The sequence below is a fragment of the Biomphalaria glabrata genome, chromosome 1, assembly GCF_947242115.1.
Source record: "Biomphalaria glabrata chromosome 1, xgBioGlab47.1, whole genome shotgun sequence".
NCBI lineage: Eukaryota > Metazoa > Mollusca > Gastropoda > Planorbidae > Biomphalaria > Biomphalaria glabrata.
This window is the reverse complement of record NC_074711.1, coordinates 66,702,242-66,721,043: the sequence shown is the minus strand read 5'-3', so window position 1 is coordinate 66,721,043 and position 18,802 is coordinate 66,702,242. Positions and strand designations below refer to the sequence as shown.

Genomic DNA, 18,802 nt, shown 5'->3' with positions numbered 1-18,802 from the left:
TAAACAATATATTAACTGGTTGATTAACATTTATTTAAGTCTAAGTCAGTAATATTTTGATATTTCTGTAGTTATCATATTTTAGCATAATATAAACATATTGCACAAGTTTATTGGAAAAAAACATAAAAGTTATTAAAAGCATAAGATCTAATTAAATAAATATTGTACCTCAAAAAATTGTTCGCAATCGATAAAAAGTACGCAGGTAAAAGAAGTGTTTATAATTATAAAGTGTAAACAAGTGACCAATCAGTGACACTAAGAGAAAGGACCGTTGTATCAAAACAACATGGCAGTCTACAATAAACAATCAAACATAATTTACAATATGTTTGTCCTGGCTTTTTGTTGCATAACGATGCTTATCGTTTCTGTAGACAGTGCTATATTTTCAATTAAAAATAAACATTCTCAACGTCCAAAGTTGTATTCAGTTGGTCTAGACGTGACATATGACTCATTTTTAAATGGAAAAAAAATAGATCAAGATCTTCAAAGTGAAAGTCTAGGAGTAGTAGTAGGAGCAGGAGATAGATTTAGATCTAGTAATAACCTGAAAAGTAATGTTAATTCCATGACTCAGACTGCGCCTGATTGGTATCATCGTTCTAAGAGAAATCCTACTCTATCTCACGCTGAAATAATTAAAGAAAGAGTTGTTTTGAATGGTACAGAAAAATCAACACAAGCTTTCATTCACTGGGTTGGGAAAGGCACCAGTGAGGTATTTTATAAATGAAGCATAGAAGATGATTATATATTAATAAATATAGATTTAGACTTACTAGATGTAGAATTACTAAGAATCTATTTGATAGGCCCCTATAGCTAAATAAAATCCTACTAGTCATGCTACACATGAGATAGAAAATGGCCTGCGATGGGTTGAAATTTCCCTTAAGAGCTCATCATCAAACAAAATGAAAAATTAAGTGACTTTATTTAGTAAAAACCCCATCAAAATGTATTTAGAGTTTCATTTTTTTTTTTTGTTTTTTTTTTCCATATTTTTTTTATACGCCTACCCAGAAAATTTGTAGAAATTTTTTATGTTCTAAATAATTATATTTTATGAAAATAAAATTCTGATTATAAAATACACATGTACATATGTTTTCTCATTACAATATTTAGTTAATTTAGCATTAATTAGTTTGCAATCAGAGTTTTTAAAAAAAATTAATAGTAACAAGTTGTTGTTTTTTTCAAAATCACATTTATTTAGATTTAATACCTACATAGTATGAATAACATAGAACAGAAACACATTATACATTAAATTCACTTAATTCTTCATTTCCCATCAGCTAATCCAGAAGATCATTTCTTCCCATAGTGTTGAATCCTCAATCCCACCAGGGCATTGTCTCTATATTCTACTGTTTCCTTATCATGAATTTCATTATCCTCCTATCACCAGCTTTTATGTGAGAGAAAAGTTTCTATTTCTAAGCATTTTATATTAAGACTATCAATACTTTGTGTTTGTTCACCATGTTTTGCCTATAATTTTTTTTTTAAATGTATATCTCCCTAAAAAAAACAATAACATGTTTCTCCTTCCTCTTAGTTAGCTAGGGGTCAACTAGATGTCATGATAATAATGATTGTACTAAGCAGATATTTTTTAAAAAGAAAGGTGTTATAGAAAGTGGATAGTTGTCAAAAACTTATACCTTGTGTTATGTTTACACATATTTTGTCTATTCACAAACTAACGTTTTTTCATGCTCTTTTAAATTGTTACAGAGGTTTGAGAGAGAAGTTGTAATTACTTTTAAAATAATTATAATGCATTTGTTATTTTTTTAACCATAGTGCATTTTAAAAAAAATATTAAGTTGTTGTTTTTTATTCTTATACTTTAATATTGTTTATGTATGTCTTCTAACAGCGTATCTTTGTGCTTACATGTAAAATTGACTATAAAAATAGAATCTCTCTTGTGGAGCACAGTCAGCTCTGGAGGTAACAAAACTTTTAACTACTTTTAAGTTTTTAGAGGGTTTTGAGCAGGGGCATAGCTAGGAATTTTCCATCATTTGTGGGCCCAGGGGGCTTGACCGCTTTGGGGGCCCCTGCATTTTGCATAATATCTAATGTTTTTATGTAAAAAACACTCATTTTAAGGCCGCCCTCGAGTGGGGGTTCAGGGGGATTTATACATTCTCCCCCCTCCTCCCCCTAACCTAGCTATGCCACTGGTTTTGAGATAAGATTATAGAACCAAGTTGTTTGTTAAATTATGCTTCTTGTGTTTTGTATTTCTTGAATTATTTTATTTTTTTTGCTTATCAACATGCTAGGAAAATTAATCTGAATAAGTCTCTTTTCATTTGTGACTCTTTTGTGAACATTATTATATTCGTTCAACACTCTGCATCATGCTAATAATTTTGTTCTTTCAGATCTGATGATTATGGCTCATCCTTTAAAGTTATGAGTTTTGGACCAGATACACGTATTTCTTATATGTATCCATTTCCAACTGATTCCTCAAAGGTAATCAAGTTAAAGCTAAAGTAAACGCTACTGTCTTTCATATCTTTTTCATTTTATAATGAATTTTTGTTACAATATTTTGGTAGGATAATGTGCTTTTCACTAGTTTTAAAAATTATCAATTTAACTTGTAATGCGTCTCTGGGTCTCTGGGAATTTTGTGATTGATTATAGTACATTAAAAGCATATTTTAATGTTGAAAATTTTTTAGATTAAAACTGTCTTTTGTCTTCTGGTGTTCCATTTTCTGGATAAATTCAAATCTTCTGTTGGATATGTTGCAGCTCATCTTCACAGATGTGATGGCTAAAAAGATCTACACCACAGATGATGAGCTCAATACTAACAAGTCATACACAGTTGATGTGGAGCCAGACATTATAGTGCCACACCCTGTGGACCCCTCAAAGTTCTTACTCTACAGCCTGACTCAAAGAAAGGTAAACATGGAATTTCATGAACAACTTTTAACAAAATCAACCACATTTCTTCAGGCTATTTCCCCTTACTAAATAGTTTTTTTTTGTTTCTTCTTAGCTATATTTTAATGATTATTTTTACAGTTGTATGTGTCCATCAACTTTGGTGTTAATGTGACCTTGTTAGCTGAGGATGTCATGCCTAATTTCTTTTGGTGAGTGTATTATTCACATATCAACTTACGAAAGTTAGTTAAAAAATTAGGCTATAATTATATTATAAACATTGCAATGTTTGTATTTAATTTTAAACTATTTTATCACAGGGCTGAAACTGATAAAATTGCAGATATAGTGCATATGGAAATCAAAGGAGGAAGTAAGAAATTTATTAATTCTAAAATTTTACTATAAATTAGACTGCACTTTTAAATATTTGGGAATTCTTAAAATGATAAATTTCTTTCATATTTACTGCTACTTAAAAAAATTTACCAGAACAAAATACCAGTACTTTACCTTAGAATTCACAGCTTACAAATTTTCAGCTGAAATTGTAAATGATTGCGCTTAAAGATTTTTCATATTGTTGACAGCAGAAAGCTGGGGAAAAAAATTAATGAATGTTTTATATTATTGAGTTCATATTACGTGCTTGCTTCTTTTATTAGTGCCAGCTCAGTCTTTGTACAAATCCTGTGTTGTACCCAGCTGTAGTAGCAGTGAGGTCTATGCTGAGTTAAGTGAAGTTGGTCCTTTCATAACTGGTAGTTTGACTGTCCAAAGAGAGTTCATCTTTGTTCAGGTAACCATTTGACCATTTTTACTTAGAAATATTACTTCAGCTCTTCACGTTGACTCTGCATATCATTTTCAAATATAGGATACATTTTATATTTACTATAACACATTGCTCTTTCAACTACAATTAAATATGTATCTAATCCTTTTATTCATTTATTTTACTGGAATTTCTCTTACAAAATATTTTCTCCTCAGTTAAAACAATTTTTTTAATTAGTTAATTAGCTCACAGCTCAGCAGCAAAATAAAGCTGGCTACAAGAAGAGGAAGATTAGATGATTAATGCATAGTAATGAAATACTGTCTAAATCTATGTGTTATTATTTGATTTTTAATTTCTAGAAAAGCAACTGGAATGGTTCAGAGAATTATTTAGCTGTTTCCTATCAGCGACAAAAATTCAAACGTGCTTACTTCCCTGGAGATGTAAAAACTAATGTAAGTGGAAATAGTTCAGACTTGTAAGAACTTTTGTATCTTTTTTTTTAGTTAATAGATTTAATGATTTAATTAGAAGTAACTTGTTGTTTTTTTAAGACAACAAAGAAAAGTAAATTTTGTATACAAATTTGGAATAATTTTCTTTTCAGGACTTTATTTTGTTAAACTTAGATGCTGGGCAAGTGTTTTTGGCAGTGAACCATGGTGACTTTGTAAATCTGTATCTCTCTGATGTTACTGGCCAGTATTTCACGCTCAGTTTGGAGAATGTTTCTCATACCATTCGACTGAATTGGTTTGAAGTTGATTTCTATGAGGTGAATAATTTTTATTAACCTTGTATTGAAACATTTTTTCTTCAATGTTGTTTTTTTTTTTAATCCATAAATTTCTTCATCTAGAAGATTCAATTCTGTGTTTATTAGGTTGAAGGAATGAAGTGGACTTTCTTAGTGAATAAACAAATCTCAACAAAATCTGGCATGAAATCTAAAACATACATTTCTTATGATAAAGGGGGCAACTGGGCTCCACTAGTAGTCAACCAAACTTGCAAAAATGTGAGTGTGTAAATTTTTTTTTTATACAAAAACATGAAACATTTAACAAATATTTTAGTTACATTGAAATGCAAATGCAAATAAATCTTGAAATAATATAGACTTGAGCTACATACAAGATATGGAAAAAGTCTTCTTTATAATAGCAAGAAAGATAATTCTTGTATTTCAAAAGCATTTTTTATTCTTCTACTACTTCATGTAAGCATTTTAATATATTGATAAAAAGAAGTTCTACCTTGAATATCACAGGCTGAAGAATGTGGTCTGCAGCTTCAGTTCATGCAGGCAGGCTTCTTAAACTCCATTTATTCTGAGAGTAATGCTGTAGGAGTTATAATTGCTCATGGTTTTACTGGCAACTCATCACTAGAACTTCCCTCTGTATTCACTTCTACCAATGGGGGAGCCAATTGGATTCAAGCTACTATAGATAAGGTTTGTTAAATGTAATACTGGAAGAAAAGCACTTTTTAAAACATGTAAAACAAACTGTTTTTAATTTGCTTTTTTCTCATTATGCCACTAATGGCATGCTAACAAGGTAATATCTGTCTTTGTATTTTCCCCCCTCTATTTCTCTCTCTCTCTCTCTCTCTCTCACTTCTGAGTGAGTTTTTGCTTTATCTATTGATATAGATACATATTTATTTATTTATTGTTCCCTAAGATTGTTATTGCCTTAAGTAGTAATGGATATAAGCACTCAACTACCTATAAAATGCTTCCAATCTCAAATAGTCTCTAACAACTAGTCCAAATCCTGACCTTCATGGCTCTGATATTGGGTCCGGTGGAATGGTTATAACTAACAGGGGCAAAGGTGAGCTACTGGTGCCTAAACCAGTATGCTTTGGGCAAGAGGTACTTGTTATCCTTGGCTGGCTACCATCTAGGAGAAGTAAACCTCTGAATCCAAGCCTTTACTGCTTTGGGAAAGATTTTGGGAGTCAAACCTGAACAAAAATTAGGAGTTGCAGCACACAACGCTACATATATAGCAGAACTTGTGATGCCACTGTTCCCAAACTGTATAGGCACTTACCATTATTTCACACACCTCATCTGCGTGGTATGAGGGAACTACTATGTAGGTTACATTGTTTTGACTACAGCTAATGCCCAGACTTTCATCTTATTTCTATGAGATGATCCATAGTCGCTTTACAACTGGAGGCCATATTTTTTTTTTTATTATATTTATAAACTCACAAAATAAACACTCTCAAGCTTTTCAGCCAATACTACTTAATGATGCAGAGATCTGGTTATCAATACCTGCCTCAGGAAGATTCTTATGATCTGCTGGCCAGACAAGATATCAGATGAACTGGCAAAGAACTAACAAGCAGCCTATTGAAGTAGATATCTTTCAGAGACACTGGAGATAGATAGGCCTCACCCTTCACAAGCATGCATTCAACATTACAAGGCAAGCCTACACCAGGAACCCCACAAGGAAAGAGGAAGAGGGGATGGCTCAGGAATGCATGGTGCAGCAATCTGAAGTTTATGGCAAGATATGGGAAAAATTAGAGAGACCCCTGGAGGAAGCTGGTTGGTGACCTATGCTTCTGATGGGATTACAGACAGAGATGAGATGAAAAAGGAAACAGAGAAAAAAAATGTTATTGTTTTAATTGAAGGGAAATGTTTGGTCATGAAATACCATCAAATAATAGTAATTTTATATCATACTCATGAGAATACTAACTTGATAATGTATTTATCATTTTGATAATGCAACAATTTCATTTACAGAAACCTCTTAATGGTATTTTCCGCTTCAACTTAATGGATCAAGGAGTAATTTTATATCATACTCAGGAGAATACTAACTTGATAATGTATTTATCATTTTGATAATGCAACAATTTCATTTACAGAAACCTCTTAATGGTATTTTCCGCTTCAACTTAATGGATCAAGGAGGCATTCTGACTGCTATTTCTGATGGTCTTCTCTCTGGATCTAATAGTACAACAGTATAGTAAGTGTTTTTATCAAGTTCTATTCTTTTAAGTAATCTCTTTGTTTGATGGAGTTATCTGCTAGTGCCCACTTGTTTCTTTACATGCAACCTTTTGTCTGTAGTTATTCTCTTGACCAAGGCTACACCTGGCAGAGTGAACAATTTGATAAAGAAAATTTGATTGTGAAAGGAGTCTTGACAGAACCAGGTATCACCACCATGGTTGAGAGGTAAACTTAGTGCAGTGTGTGATGTATTGGTGTGTAGTACCTGAGATATGTTTATTGTCACATAATCTTTTAATAGAAGCTTCAGACTGGGAACAAATAATTTTATGAAAAATTAAAGAAGAATTAGAACACTAAACTATATCTTAAAAATAAAATAAAAACATAAATAGAAACCCTCAGAAATATGCAAAGATAAAAACACAATCTTGTACTACATACCTGAATACACCAATGAGTTACCTAGAACATAATTAGTGTAGGAACTAAAATCAATAAAGCTATCAATCACACGGTCACTCCTAATAATTTTATTTTTTTTTTGCATGAAAAAAAATTTAAACCAACTCTTCCGAGGTGAAGAAACATGCTGTAAGCTGGTACATATAATTTTTTTTTACTGTGAATTTCAGTGTATTTGGACATGAAATGAAAGAGAAACCATGGACATTAATCAAGTTAAATTTCTCACAGTTGCTGCCTAAAAAATGTGAAGACAAAGATTATATTGATTGGATTCCAAAGGATTATAATTCAGTACGTTTCCTTTACTGTCTCTAATATTATTGAAAAAAGAAAGCAACATATTTTGAATTTTTTTATTACAATATAACAGAGTGATAAATTTGTAATGTAATGACACAAGATGCTTAGAAGTTGAGGTTAATTGGGTTTTTCCTAAGTGATATGACGATTAATTAAAAAAGGTAGGATGACGAACAAAAAAGGAGTAACTGACAATACGCCTTAGAGGACGACGCTAGGCTAGCGACGACAGAGGACTGTGCCATTTTTATTGTTCATTAAATTGTTGAAGTTATCAGCCTGCGTTATCAAGTACATTCTTTATTCATTCTGTTGTTGTGTCTTCTATGAACTCGCATGCACCATTAACATATATAATCATCAACAAAATAGACCATCAACAGTAATGAACTTTTCCAGGTGAACACCAGCTGTTTATTGGGTAGTGTTGTTCATTATAGAAGACGGAACTCTTCTGCTCTGTGCTATAGTGGAGGCACTTCAGGCACCACCAAAGAAAACAAAAGTTGTGTGTGCACACAGGAAGACTATGAATGGTAAAGATTTTAACTTGTTATTTTTATTATGATTGGAAATGAACACATATCTGTTTTTTGTTTACAAATTAGTTGTGTATTACTAAAGATAGTGCATACATTTCTTTAATAAGACTTTTATTTTATAATTAGTGACTTTGGCTTTGAAAAAGTTGGTGATACCTGCAATAAGTCTAAATGGTGGAATGATTATTATTTGCCAAGTGAATGTGAGGTCAATGACACTTATCATGAAACCAATGGGTAATTCGTTATTTTTTTTTTTGTGTATTCAAATGAATAGTTTTGAGCTTTTTTCTAATTTACCAACTGACAAAACATTAATGTTTGAACTGTATGGCTTTAGTTACAGAAAAATACCCACAGACAGTTGTGTTGAAAGTGGCATCAGTTCAAAATATGAAAGAAAAGTGAAGCCATGCCCAGTCATTGCTCCTTTAAGATTGTCCATCATTTCAGAAGCAGTGAATGTCCAAGCTGGGATGGAAGTTACATTTCATCTGGAGCAAGCAGGAGTAAATCATGGTTTACTTTATCTAATTTTTTTTTTAAATCCAACCATGCATTAAATTTTAGAAAATTCATTAGCCAATTTATCAACTTTCTATGATTTCACTCATATAGCCCTGAGCCATATTTCTGAATCTACAGTGTATAGCTATAGTCTGTGATTAGGAACAAATGTCAGCCATAATTCTGACATCATGTACAAATATCTGATTCTTATTTATCTTAAAAGGAAGTGTTTGATGAAGAAGTGACCTTCTGGTATTGCTATTTGATTGCCCTGTCATTAGTTTAATGCATGCAGAAAAGAAAGAAAATTACATTCTGGAAATGTGTTGCAATTTTCCAAAATATTAATCATTTAAGTTTACTGACATTAAATTTGGCAGCTTTTTTTTTCTACGAGCCATTTTTCTAAATAGATGCGTTTCTTGTCTTAGGGTTCTACTCGTGAAACAAACTACACTTGGAACTTCAATGACTCTAGTCCCTCTAAAGAGGACATAGGATTCAATAATGCATCTATGAAAAAACATATTTTCCACAAGTCTGGCCACTACATGGTATCTGTGACAGCTGTGAATGTGAAAGGCAATACAACAGCAGTGGCTCATGTACATGTACAAGGTAGGACCACAGATATGTTGAATGACTGGCTGTAAAAAGATTTTGTCCACAATTAACTTTTGTCCCATTTATTGATGTAGGCTTATTTGATAATAGTTTAGAGAAATAAAATACAAATGCAATGTGTACACCTGAATAGCATGAAATGTACTTTTACTGACATTAATTTCAAATAATAGATTGTGTTGTAAAAGAATATGCCATTGAAAAGTAATTGCAACAAAAAGTGTGTTTTTTTTTATGTGAACTAAAAGTAAGTTAAGGACTTATGCTACTATTGTGGCATCTATTATTTGCTCTTCTCTTGCTATTACTCAAATATTTTATTTTTTGCATTATTTTATTTTTAGAGCCAATAGCCAATGCTTACATTGTTGCACCTTGGGCATGTGTGGTCAAAATGCAGGTGACATTTAGCATAGTTGTGGCTTCACATGCCCGACTGGTAGATTCTAACAGTGACCACATGCATTATATTTGGAGATTTGGTGATGAGGTACATCAATTTTGTTTGTTTGTGCATCAATTTTGAGTATTTGACTACAAACTGGATAATTGTTATATATTGAAACTTACAAGACTAACTCAAGTAAAAAATAAACTGATATTACACTTTATTGTACTAGAATGAAACATAAAGTAAAAATTTTAATAAGAAAACTTAACACGATATTAATGTAGTCAATACATATTAACGACCTTACTCAAACAGAAAATTCAACAACTAAACTCCATCAAAGATTTAATACTGTTGAACATAACATAAACACAAGGTGGATCTGGATTTAGCAAAGTGCTTGACTGTTCTGCTCTCTCTTAGAGTAATTAGTTCATGTCCCAAGAAATCTGATGATCTTGTAGTATCTTTATAGAATGTCTTATGTCTCAGAATCTTCCAACAGTGGAACATTCCTCTCTTTTTCCCTTCTGTGACACCATAGTGATGTTGATAGTTTCTTCAGCCTCTCGACTCTGTGGAGGATACTTTATGTTATCCTTACTCTATCAGAATGAATATTTTTTTTTATTAGTTTTTGGGGGAGGGTGTCAAACGTCTTAAAAAGATAATCTCTTTTTTTTTTCATTGGGCAGCCAAACAACTTCATTCTGAGGATTGCTCTTTAGCAGTTCCACTTTTTCTGTCAATGAGTCATATTTAGAAGAGCATGTTTCTCTTTTCAGCAATACAGATTACCTGGGGGAGGGATGCTCCTTAAGAGGATTTGTGATCTGTTGGAACATGCTTTCATGCAGAGGTTTATTGGTTGCTGTGTAGAGTAAATCATGAATAGAGTGTAAGGCCTGGTTCAGTACCAGCTCCCAACTTGAAATCAAGAGGCCCAATTATTTTAATACTAGAGTGATGCATTACACATTATTCTTTTTTCTCCTTTTTCCACTTGTCCATTAAGCTGCAAGTATCAAATTGTCATTCCAACAAAAGACATTACTCAATTATTTAAATAATTGTAAGAAGCATTCATATAATCTAGAGGTTAAGTTGATGACATTTTTTAAAAACATTTGCTTGTAAAATGTACATTATAGTCATAACTACTTCATTTCTATTCACCTGAAACATCCAACAGCCCATTAACAGTTTACCAACCTTGACATGGAACAGTACATTATCTCATGCATACAATACATCTGGACTCTACAAACTTACATTGGAAGCTGTAAATGCCATTTCATCACTTTACAAGGAGGTAGTGATACAAATCTTTGGTAAGTTCTATCTCATTATGATATTCAAGTTTATTTCATGTTGAGATTTAATTGGATTATTGTAAGCAATTTCACATTTTTCATAAAATCCACAGATAAGGCTAAAATTCTAATTCTGAAGTTCAGTGAGAATGTGTCTATGTATAATTTGAGTCAACCATTAATAGGCCAGTTGTTTACTCAAAGAATTAGGCAACAATTGGCTGAGGTAAGCCTGGTAACTTAATTATCTTACCTATTCATGTTTATTTTATTAAATCACTACTAAGTCTACTCTGTCAAGAGTATTTTACATTATCACTCATTTTGTTATGAAGGATGTTGGAGTAAATATGAACCGGTTGGAAGCTGTTCTGGTTAGTGTGGATCCAGTTCTAGTTCACCTGTACATTTTCCAGTCAAACGAAGACAGTGAATTCAATATGACACAGGTAACAATTCAACCTTTGGAATGATGGTACATGACACTAAAGATGAAAAAAAAATGATTTTGTTTTAAAATGCCATTTCAATTAGCTGGGAAAAAAATTATTGCTGATCTTGAATCTATGCTGATTTTGACTCTTTGAAATCAGTCAATCAATCTTGCTCTTTATGAATGTCAACATTTTCTGGTTAGTCAACAAAATAGCCCTGCAGAAAAGCCTTTCTCTATCTTTGTTGTCTTAACTTCATTGAAAACATGGATACTTTGTGTTGAACAATACCATTTTTCTTACTAAGAAGTAATCATACTGACCTAATTGATTCAATGGCAAATCCTATGACTCAATATCTGTATGTTGTTTGCATTTTTAGCGGCCCCCAAAAGGGAAAAAGACGCTATTAGTTTTGTGTGGCCTGTCCGTCCGTCCTGTTTAGATCTCAGAAACTAGAAGAGAAAATGAAAATCGGACATCATGATATTTTAGATCATTCAAAGTTCTGATGCAACGGCTCCTTTTTTGTTTTATTTCTGAAAGCGAAAAATCTAATTTTTTAAATCAATTATGCAAGCAGTTTTTTCATAAAAATACACCATTTTTACAACTATTCATTATTAATAGTAACAAACACTGGAGGTTTTTTAGTAAAGGAGATGACTAATTATCATTCTTTTAACACATTTATGCAAATGATTTTAGATTTTTGGTCAAAAAAAAATATTTTTTTTACAATAGTATTGCTTAGTTATGTAAGTTCTGTCATACTAAATGCTACATTTACAAATAAAATGTTAACTTTTTTTAAAGAGAAAAAATCTATTTACTATGCAAATAAGTTGGATGATAATTTAAAATAACAATTAATAAGTAGTTTGTTCATATTATCGCGTGAACTACAATACACAGGAGTCTGCATTGAACAGAAAAGTAGAGGAATTTTTTTTTTATTTTTTTTTACAGAAATGTTTTTTTCTTGAGGCTTTGAATAAGAGATTGACCCTTTACAATTAGATACTTATTATAAAGTCATCAGTTAGGTCAGAGTCACATCTAACTTCACATTCACTTTCACCTATCCCTTGGTCTGCTGGACCTTAGGGGCACTAAATAGGATCTGTCAACCTTCTTTCTCCATTCTTTTCTGTCATTTGCATTTGATAGAATTTCATTATGAAATTTTTTCTGAAAATATTGAAACCTGCCTTTTTACCTGCCTGGGTGGACCACTTCTGATAGAATTTAATACAGATATTCTTCTGAAACATATTGAAACCTGCCTTTTTTCCTGCCTGGGTGGACCACTTCAGGGGCCGATTTTGAGTTTGTGTTTCCACACAAAATGTCTTTGTTACCTTGTTGAGGTATAAAGTTGTGCAGTTTTACCTTAGGTTAGTGTGTAGTCAGTCATTGATGAAAAAAAAAATGTATGCTGCTACAGTTTCTCCATAAAAATATTTTAAAGTACTTTATAACAAATTTTTTATTTTGAGTATTTAATAAGATGATTAAAGATAATAACAGAGAATTCAATTAGTAAAACATTATCTTGTGCACATTTATAGATTTACAAGACCATTGTCCTTCATGCTCATATTATAAGAAATATTATTTCACTGGTTTTTCCTTAAGCTTTAAAAATAATATAGAAGTGGTTGGGAAATTCCACGCATGCGAAAGGAGATTGGATGGTTTCAATAAAAGGTGGGAAGACAAAGACATTAAAAGGTATTTAAAGAGATGCATTGGTAGTTTGGGGGCTCAAACGATAATAGTAATGTGTTAAAATTGAATTGTATTGTACATTTATAGAATGCGTATATTATTAAACTTATTCCTAGTTCCAGAATAAAAGCTTTGTATTTATTGCTAAAGGATCTCAGTTTTGAATTTATACTTTACACTTGTATCACAATACTATTTGAATGTTCAGTAATTGTTTAAATGAAGAGATCTATATGAAATTGATCATCAGAAATGCTTTGTCTGATCAACACAATTTAATTGTAATCACTGTAACATCAAGTAAACATTGTGACATCAAACACCATATGTATTGTCTCAACCGTCATCAGATTTATATACATTCATAAGACCATCATCACCTTTTTGAAAACATTTGTATAAGTTTGAGTGTGTAATATTCAATGACCATATTTTTGTTTGACAGATCAAAACATTTGTATTAGATAAGATAAGTCAAGGAGTTTTGGGTGTCAACATTTTAGGGAGAACTTATGACACTGATAACATTATCCAGATTGTTTCTGCCACTGAACTCACAAGTAAGTTTGTTTGTTTGTTTGTTTTACATGTTTCGGATGTTCCTTCAAAGTTGAAGATAGTTTACTTCCTAGTCCAAACCTCCCGCAGGACGACGGGGGATGGGAGCGGGCAGGGTTTGAACTCTCAACCATCGATAAATCCGAACGACAGTCCAGCGCGCAAACCGCACGACCAGCAGCCAAGTTTTACAAATCTCTGATAGTTATTTTTTTTACTGCACATGTGAATGAGTTAGTGAATTCTTTTCTGACTCAGGACTCATGCACAGTAGCTTTTTCAAGGCATTATTTAATGTGCATCTTAATTTATACTTATAATTTAGAAAACAATAAAATCAATGTTGTGAATTAGTTTTCTATGCAACCTTTTTTTCACAGACTTTTATGTTAATAATAAAGCAACATTTAAATGTATTTACGTTATTTTTTCTGCTCTATTTTAATTTTTTTGTTTTTGTTTTTACTTTAAGCTGATGAAGACAACCCATCTCCCAATAGTGGCATGAACCTGAAGGCTTTATTTATTGCTGCCCCAATACTGGTGCTTGCTGTCATTGTATCTGGTGTGTCCTTTATGTACTGTAGAAAGTAAGTTGTCTCTCAATATCTGTCTGCCTCATTTTCTTTTTTATTTAACATCAAGTATTGAATGGTGTCACAGCTGTGAAGTCAGATGGTTTTTTTTTCTGTTCCAGTTGTAGTGTAAACAGTCTGTCAGTTTAATATAGTGGATGTTTACATTTTACTAGGCATTTAGTGGGCAGTCACATGTACTGGTACATTCCAATCATGTTAAATATAAAAATATTATTTTCAGTTACCTTAAAGATATTTAATGAGCATATGATACATATGTGGTCTCTTGTATTTTGTACAAGAATAGTAGTCTCATGTTAAGTGTGTAATAGGCATCTTAAATATCTAAATTTTTCATTTCAGGAAAATGAGCAGTCTTCGACAGTACAATCTTCTCAATAATCATGATGATACTGATGCAATGCTTGATGATGATGAGGCTCCACTTGATTTAAATGCTGATTTTGGAATCCGTGAAAGTTCTAGAGATGATCATCTCTTGGAAAGTAGTGGTAGGTTACATTTCTGTTATGCAGTTGTAGGTTACATTTCTGCCAGACAATAGTGGTAGTTTACATTTCTTTAAGACAGTTGTGGTAGACATTTTAAATTTGGTATTAGTTTACATGACTAGAAACGCTAAATCAGGTTTCTCTTATATTTTAAGAATATGCAGAAAAAAATGCAGAATACAAATATGTAATTTGATTTCCTCGGAGATAAATAGTTTTTAAAATATAAATTATTAAGTTTTATTTCTTATTACCATATATTGTCATTGGAAATACGCCATTTTGGTTTTAAGCTTTAATACTAGACTATCTCCCTTGAATTACCTGCCAACATTTTTCTTTTGCTGTTTTGTCTTTCTTTCTAGCAGCTATTAGATCTAATATTAAAATTCATTTAAAATGATAGCATAAGAACAAAAAACTCTCTTAAAAAAAGTTATTGAAAAAATGAAAAAACAACTTCATCAATTTATTATTAACATTTTTTTTAGACCTTCATTTCAGTAAATACACTTAAAAAGACATAAGTTGACAGCATAAGAACAGACATCTCTTTTAAAAAAGTTATTGAAAAAAGAAGAAACATTAAAAACAACATGGTGGTCAGTAAAGGTATCTTGGCATCTAAACTATTATATTTTTTTTGGTCACAATTTGAAAAAGAAATCATTTTCCTATTATTTAGTATAGATAAAATATCAAAGATGAGATATGTGAGATAATAGTTATTTTAAAAATTGAAATACTTGACTTATCTAAATCATTTTGAGTTTATACTAAAAGCCCCTAATTTTTATTTGGTCTAAGATCTTTAATTAATCATAAATTTATAGAACATTTTTTTATCTTCTTATCTTATATAATACAGACGTTACTTCAAAAAAGAAGATGATTACGTCCTACGCGTCATGCATTTAGTCATGCATATTAACCAATAACTTAAATTCTGCCAAGTCACTGGTTTTCCTGGCTAGCTCAGGCAACCCATTCCATGCTCTAATAGCACTAGGGAAGAAGGAGTATTTGTACAAATTTGTCCTAGCATATGGGATGAGGAATGTGCCTTTATCTTTGTGTCTTTCAGAGTATTTTATTAAATTTTGTTTTTGTATTTGAAGATTATGGTTCAGTGTTTTATGTATGATTGCTACTTTACTTTTGAGCCTTCTGTCCTGAAGGCTTTCTAAATTTAGTGATTTTACTAAAGGTGTTACTCTAGTCAAATGTGAATATTCGTTTGTTATGAATCGCACTGCTCTATTTTGTGTCTGTTCTTGTTTCTTAATGTTTTCTTGAGTTGAGGGGTCCCAAACAGAGGTTGCATATTCTATTATTGGCCTAACCAAGGTTAAATAACATTTTAGTTTTATGTTCTTATTTGATTTATAGAAATTTCTTTTAATAAATCCTAATGCTTTGTTTGATTTTTTTGTAGTTTCATCAATATGTGGATTCCATGACAGTTTTTCATTTATTATAACACCTAGGTATTTTGCATTTTTAGTCTGTGTTACTGGTTTGCCATGAATAAGTTAAGTGGAATTAATTTGTTTTAGTTTTTTTGTTACTCTTAACAACTGACATTTTTCTGGGTGGAAAGACATGCTCCAATTTGATTCCCATTTCTGTAATTCATCTAATTCTCTTTGTAAAATATCTGTGTCTTGTGTTGTTTTTATTGTTCTATATATTATGCAATCGTCTGCAAATAATCTGACTTTTGTTCCTGAAGTAATGCAATTTGGTAAATCATTTATGTAAATTAAAAATAGTAGTGGACCCAAGACTGTTCCTTGAGGTACACCTGAGTTTACTGTTATCGGTGTTGATTTAGAGCCATTTATTATTACAGTTTGTTCTCTCCCTATCAGAAAGTCTTTAATCCACTGATGCAGTGGACCATTAATGCCGAAATATTTTAATTTTTTAAGCAAACTATGGTGGTGAACTTTGTCAAAAGCCTTAGAAAAATCTAGTAAGATAGCATCTATTTGTTCACTATTATTTAAACCTTTCGAGAAATCATCAATTAGTCCTATTAGTTTTTTTATTGAATGATTTTTGTTTCTTAAATCCAATAAATCATTTATTATTTAGTATTTGAAAGATACAAATAATAAACACAAGCTTTAGTATCGGGAAGAATATTTAATTTAAAAATAGTGTATTGTTAACTTAAATGATATATCGGTAATGCAAGCTTAGCGTGAGTTCTCAAAATGTGTCATTTTTATTCTACAGGTGGCAGTCACCTTGTAATGGTCACTGGAAATTCCTCTGACCATTCTGTGAATTGTTAAATTAAAAAAAAAAAACTTCTGTGAAAAAGGGGCCATGAAAACCATAAGACATTAAAATAATGTTGTTGTTTTTTTTGTTTTTTTAATATGGTATTAAATTATACATTATTTTTGATGCATTACTATCTTTATATGAACTGTTGAGCTCATTAAAAAACTAAATACTCCCATGTTTGAGTATTTCATTCATTGTAACATTGTCTTCTTCACATATAAACTTTTTACTTTTGTATTTTATACTTTTTTTTTCACCTGTCCCATTGTCTGGTGAGGCAAAACATATCATTAAATGTTTTTAAAATATATGATAAATACCAGCATAAGGCTACATTATAAGGTGTCAAACACCTAAAACAAGATAGTATGAAGCTAATGTTGATTTGATGAAAGGCATACTTCATACCAAAAGTCAAATTAACTTTGATGCATTTGTTCACAGAAAATTCTCTAGCATTTATTTGTGTCCCAACAGTTTAATGAGCTTGGCTGTTAACAAATACAGCAGCGAGCTTATTTGGATGACCAAGTTTAAAGTTATTTAACATTTTTTATGCATTTGAAATAATGATGAAATAAACTTACCTACACTGTAATATCTATATGTATACACTCCATTTATTTCATAAATTTTCTTTTATTTCTCTGGAGCTTGACTTTGTGTAGCTTATCCTCACGCTTTACTTGTTTAGTAATAATGTATTGCTCATAAAGAAATTGTACTCTCATTCTGATCTAAAGGCTTTACATGTTATTGTTTTCTTTTTAGACTGAAATGATACACTTACAGTAAATAAAACAAGCTATATGCTCAAAGCGGATCATCAGTTAGTCAAATACTTTTTTGGGGACTTAAATATTAAGAGATGGGTGTACCACAAAATTTTAATTCAGCTTTACTTTTTTTATAATAATATTCTGTCAAATTTATATACCAGTATTAAAGTTTCAAATGGGGAAAATTAAACTGATGAAATAATTTTATTTTCACAGAACTTACAAAATGATTGATTTTAAAGGATACTTTATATAAGTTCACTATGTACGACTCATTTTTGTGCATCGTGCAAATTGGGAACAAGTTCATTTCTCTAATTAGTTTATTACTTATAATTTGCCTGACTAAAGACATCATTAAAATAAACATCTTTTGTATTGTAGTATTATTTTATAGTAAACAAGAAAAAGGACATATAGTACATTTTTTTTTCTATCAGCATTTACTTGTTAGTCATTGTGTGGGCATTTTATATGTGTGTTAATTTGTGTTTAATCTGTACAAGCTCTCATGTCTTGTGGTGAACATCTTTCAGGGGAAATTGCCTGCACATATTTTCAGAATAATCTTTTTAGACCCCAATTGAATCTCATGTTGCCAATTGTATGATTCCTAGCATTCAATTCCTTCCCCCATGTTTAGTCTTTGCTTTAATGACTATTATAATGTCTGTGCTACAAATCGTAAAAAATACATTACTGCTGAATGTCTTTCATTGCTGATGTGATTAAAATGTTACCCACATTGTAGCAGACTTTGTAGTCATTGTCTTTTTATTTAATTGATCTTGGAAACTCATTTCTGTTTCAGTATTATTGCAATAAAGAAAATTATAAATACAATCCAACAAGATACGCTGTTTCAACATAACCACTTATCAGTGACTTCAAGATTGCTAAGTTTTAGGCTCTCTGGTCTATTAAATAGTCTTTAATAACCATTAGCCGGTACCCCGACAAAGAAAAAATATATTTCAGTCATTTTGAAAGAAATATTTTAGATATCGTAAAATATTAATAGAGCCAATATTTTTTTTGTTTTGTTTTAATGTCATTATTT

At 31.2% G+C, this 18,802-nt stretch overlaps 1 protein-coding gene across 1 annotated transcript; it reads left to right on the top strand.

The window, feature by feature from the left end:
* Positions 1-225: 225 nt before the first annotated feature.
* Positions 226-18,490, top strand: LOC106060574 (VPS10 domain-containing receptor SorCS1-like). Its single transcript, XM_013218505.2, has 26 exons — positions 226-727; positions 1,898-1,971; positions 2,412-2,505; positions 2,791-2,946; positions 3,070-3,140; positions 3,252-3,304; positions 3,597-3,730; positions 4,072-4,167; positions 4,320-4,487; positions 4,596-4,730; positions 4,983-5,168; positions 6,617-6,720; positions 6,825-6,932; positions 7,343-7,466; positions 7,875-8,011; positions 8,144-8,254; positions 8,358-8,526; positions 8,959-9,145; positions 9,496-9,641; positions 10,735-10,873; positions 10,969-11,081; positions 11,191-11,304; positions 13,466-13,580; positions 14,051-14,168; positions 14,520-14,668; positions 16,910-18,490. Exons 1-26 carry the CDS (start codon positions 293-295, stop codon positions 16,966-16,968), a joined length of 3,495 nt encoding a protein of 1,164 aa, XP_013073959.2. The 5' UTR covers positions 226-292; the 3' UTR covers positions 16,969-18,490.
* The last annotated feature ends 312 nt before the right edge of the window (positions 18,491-18,802 follow it).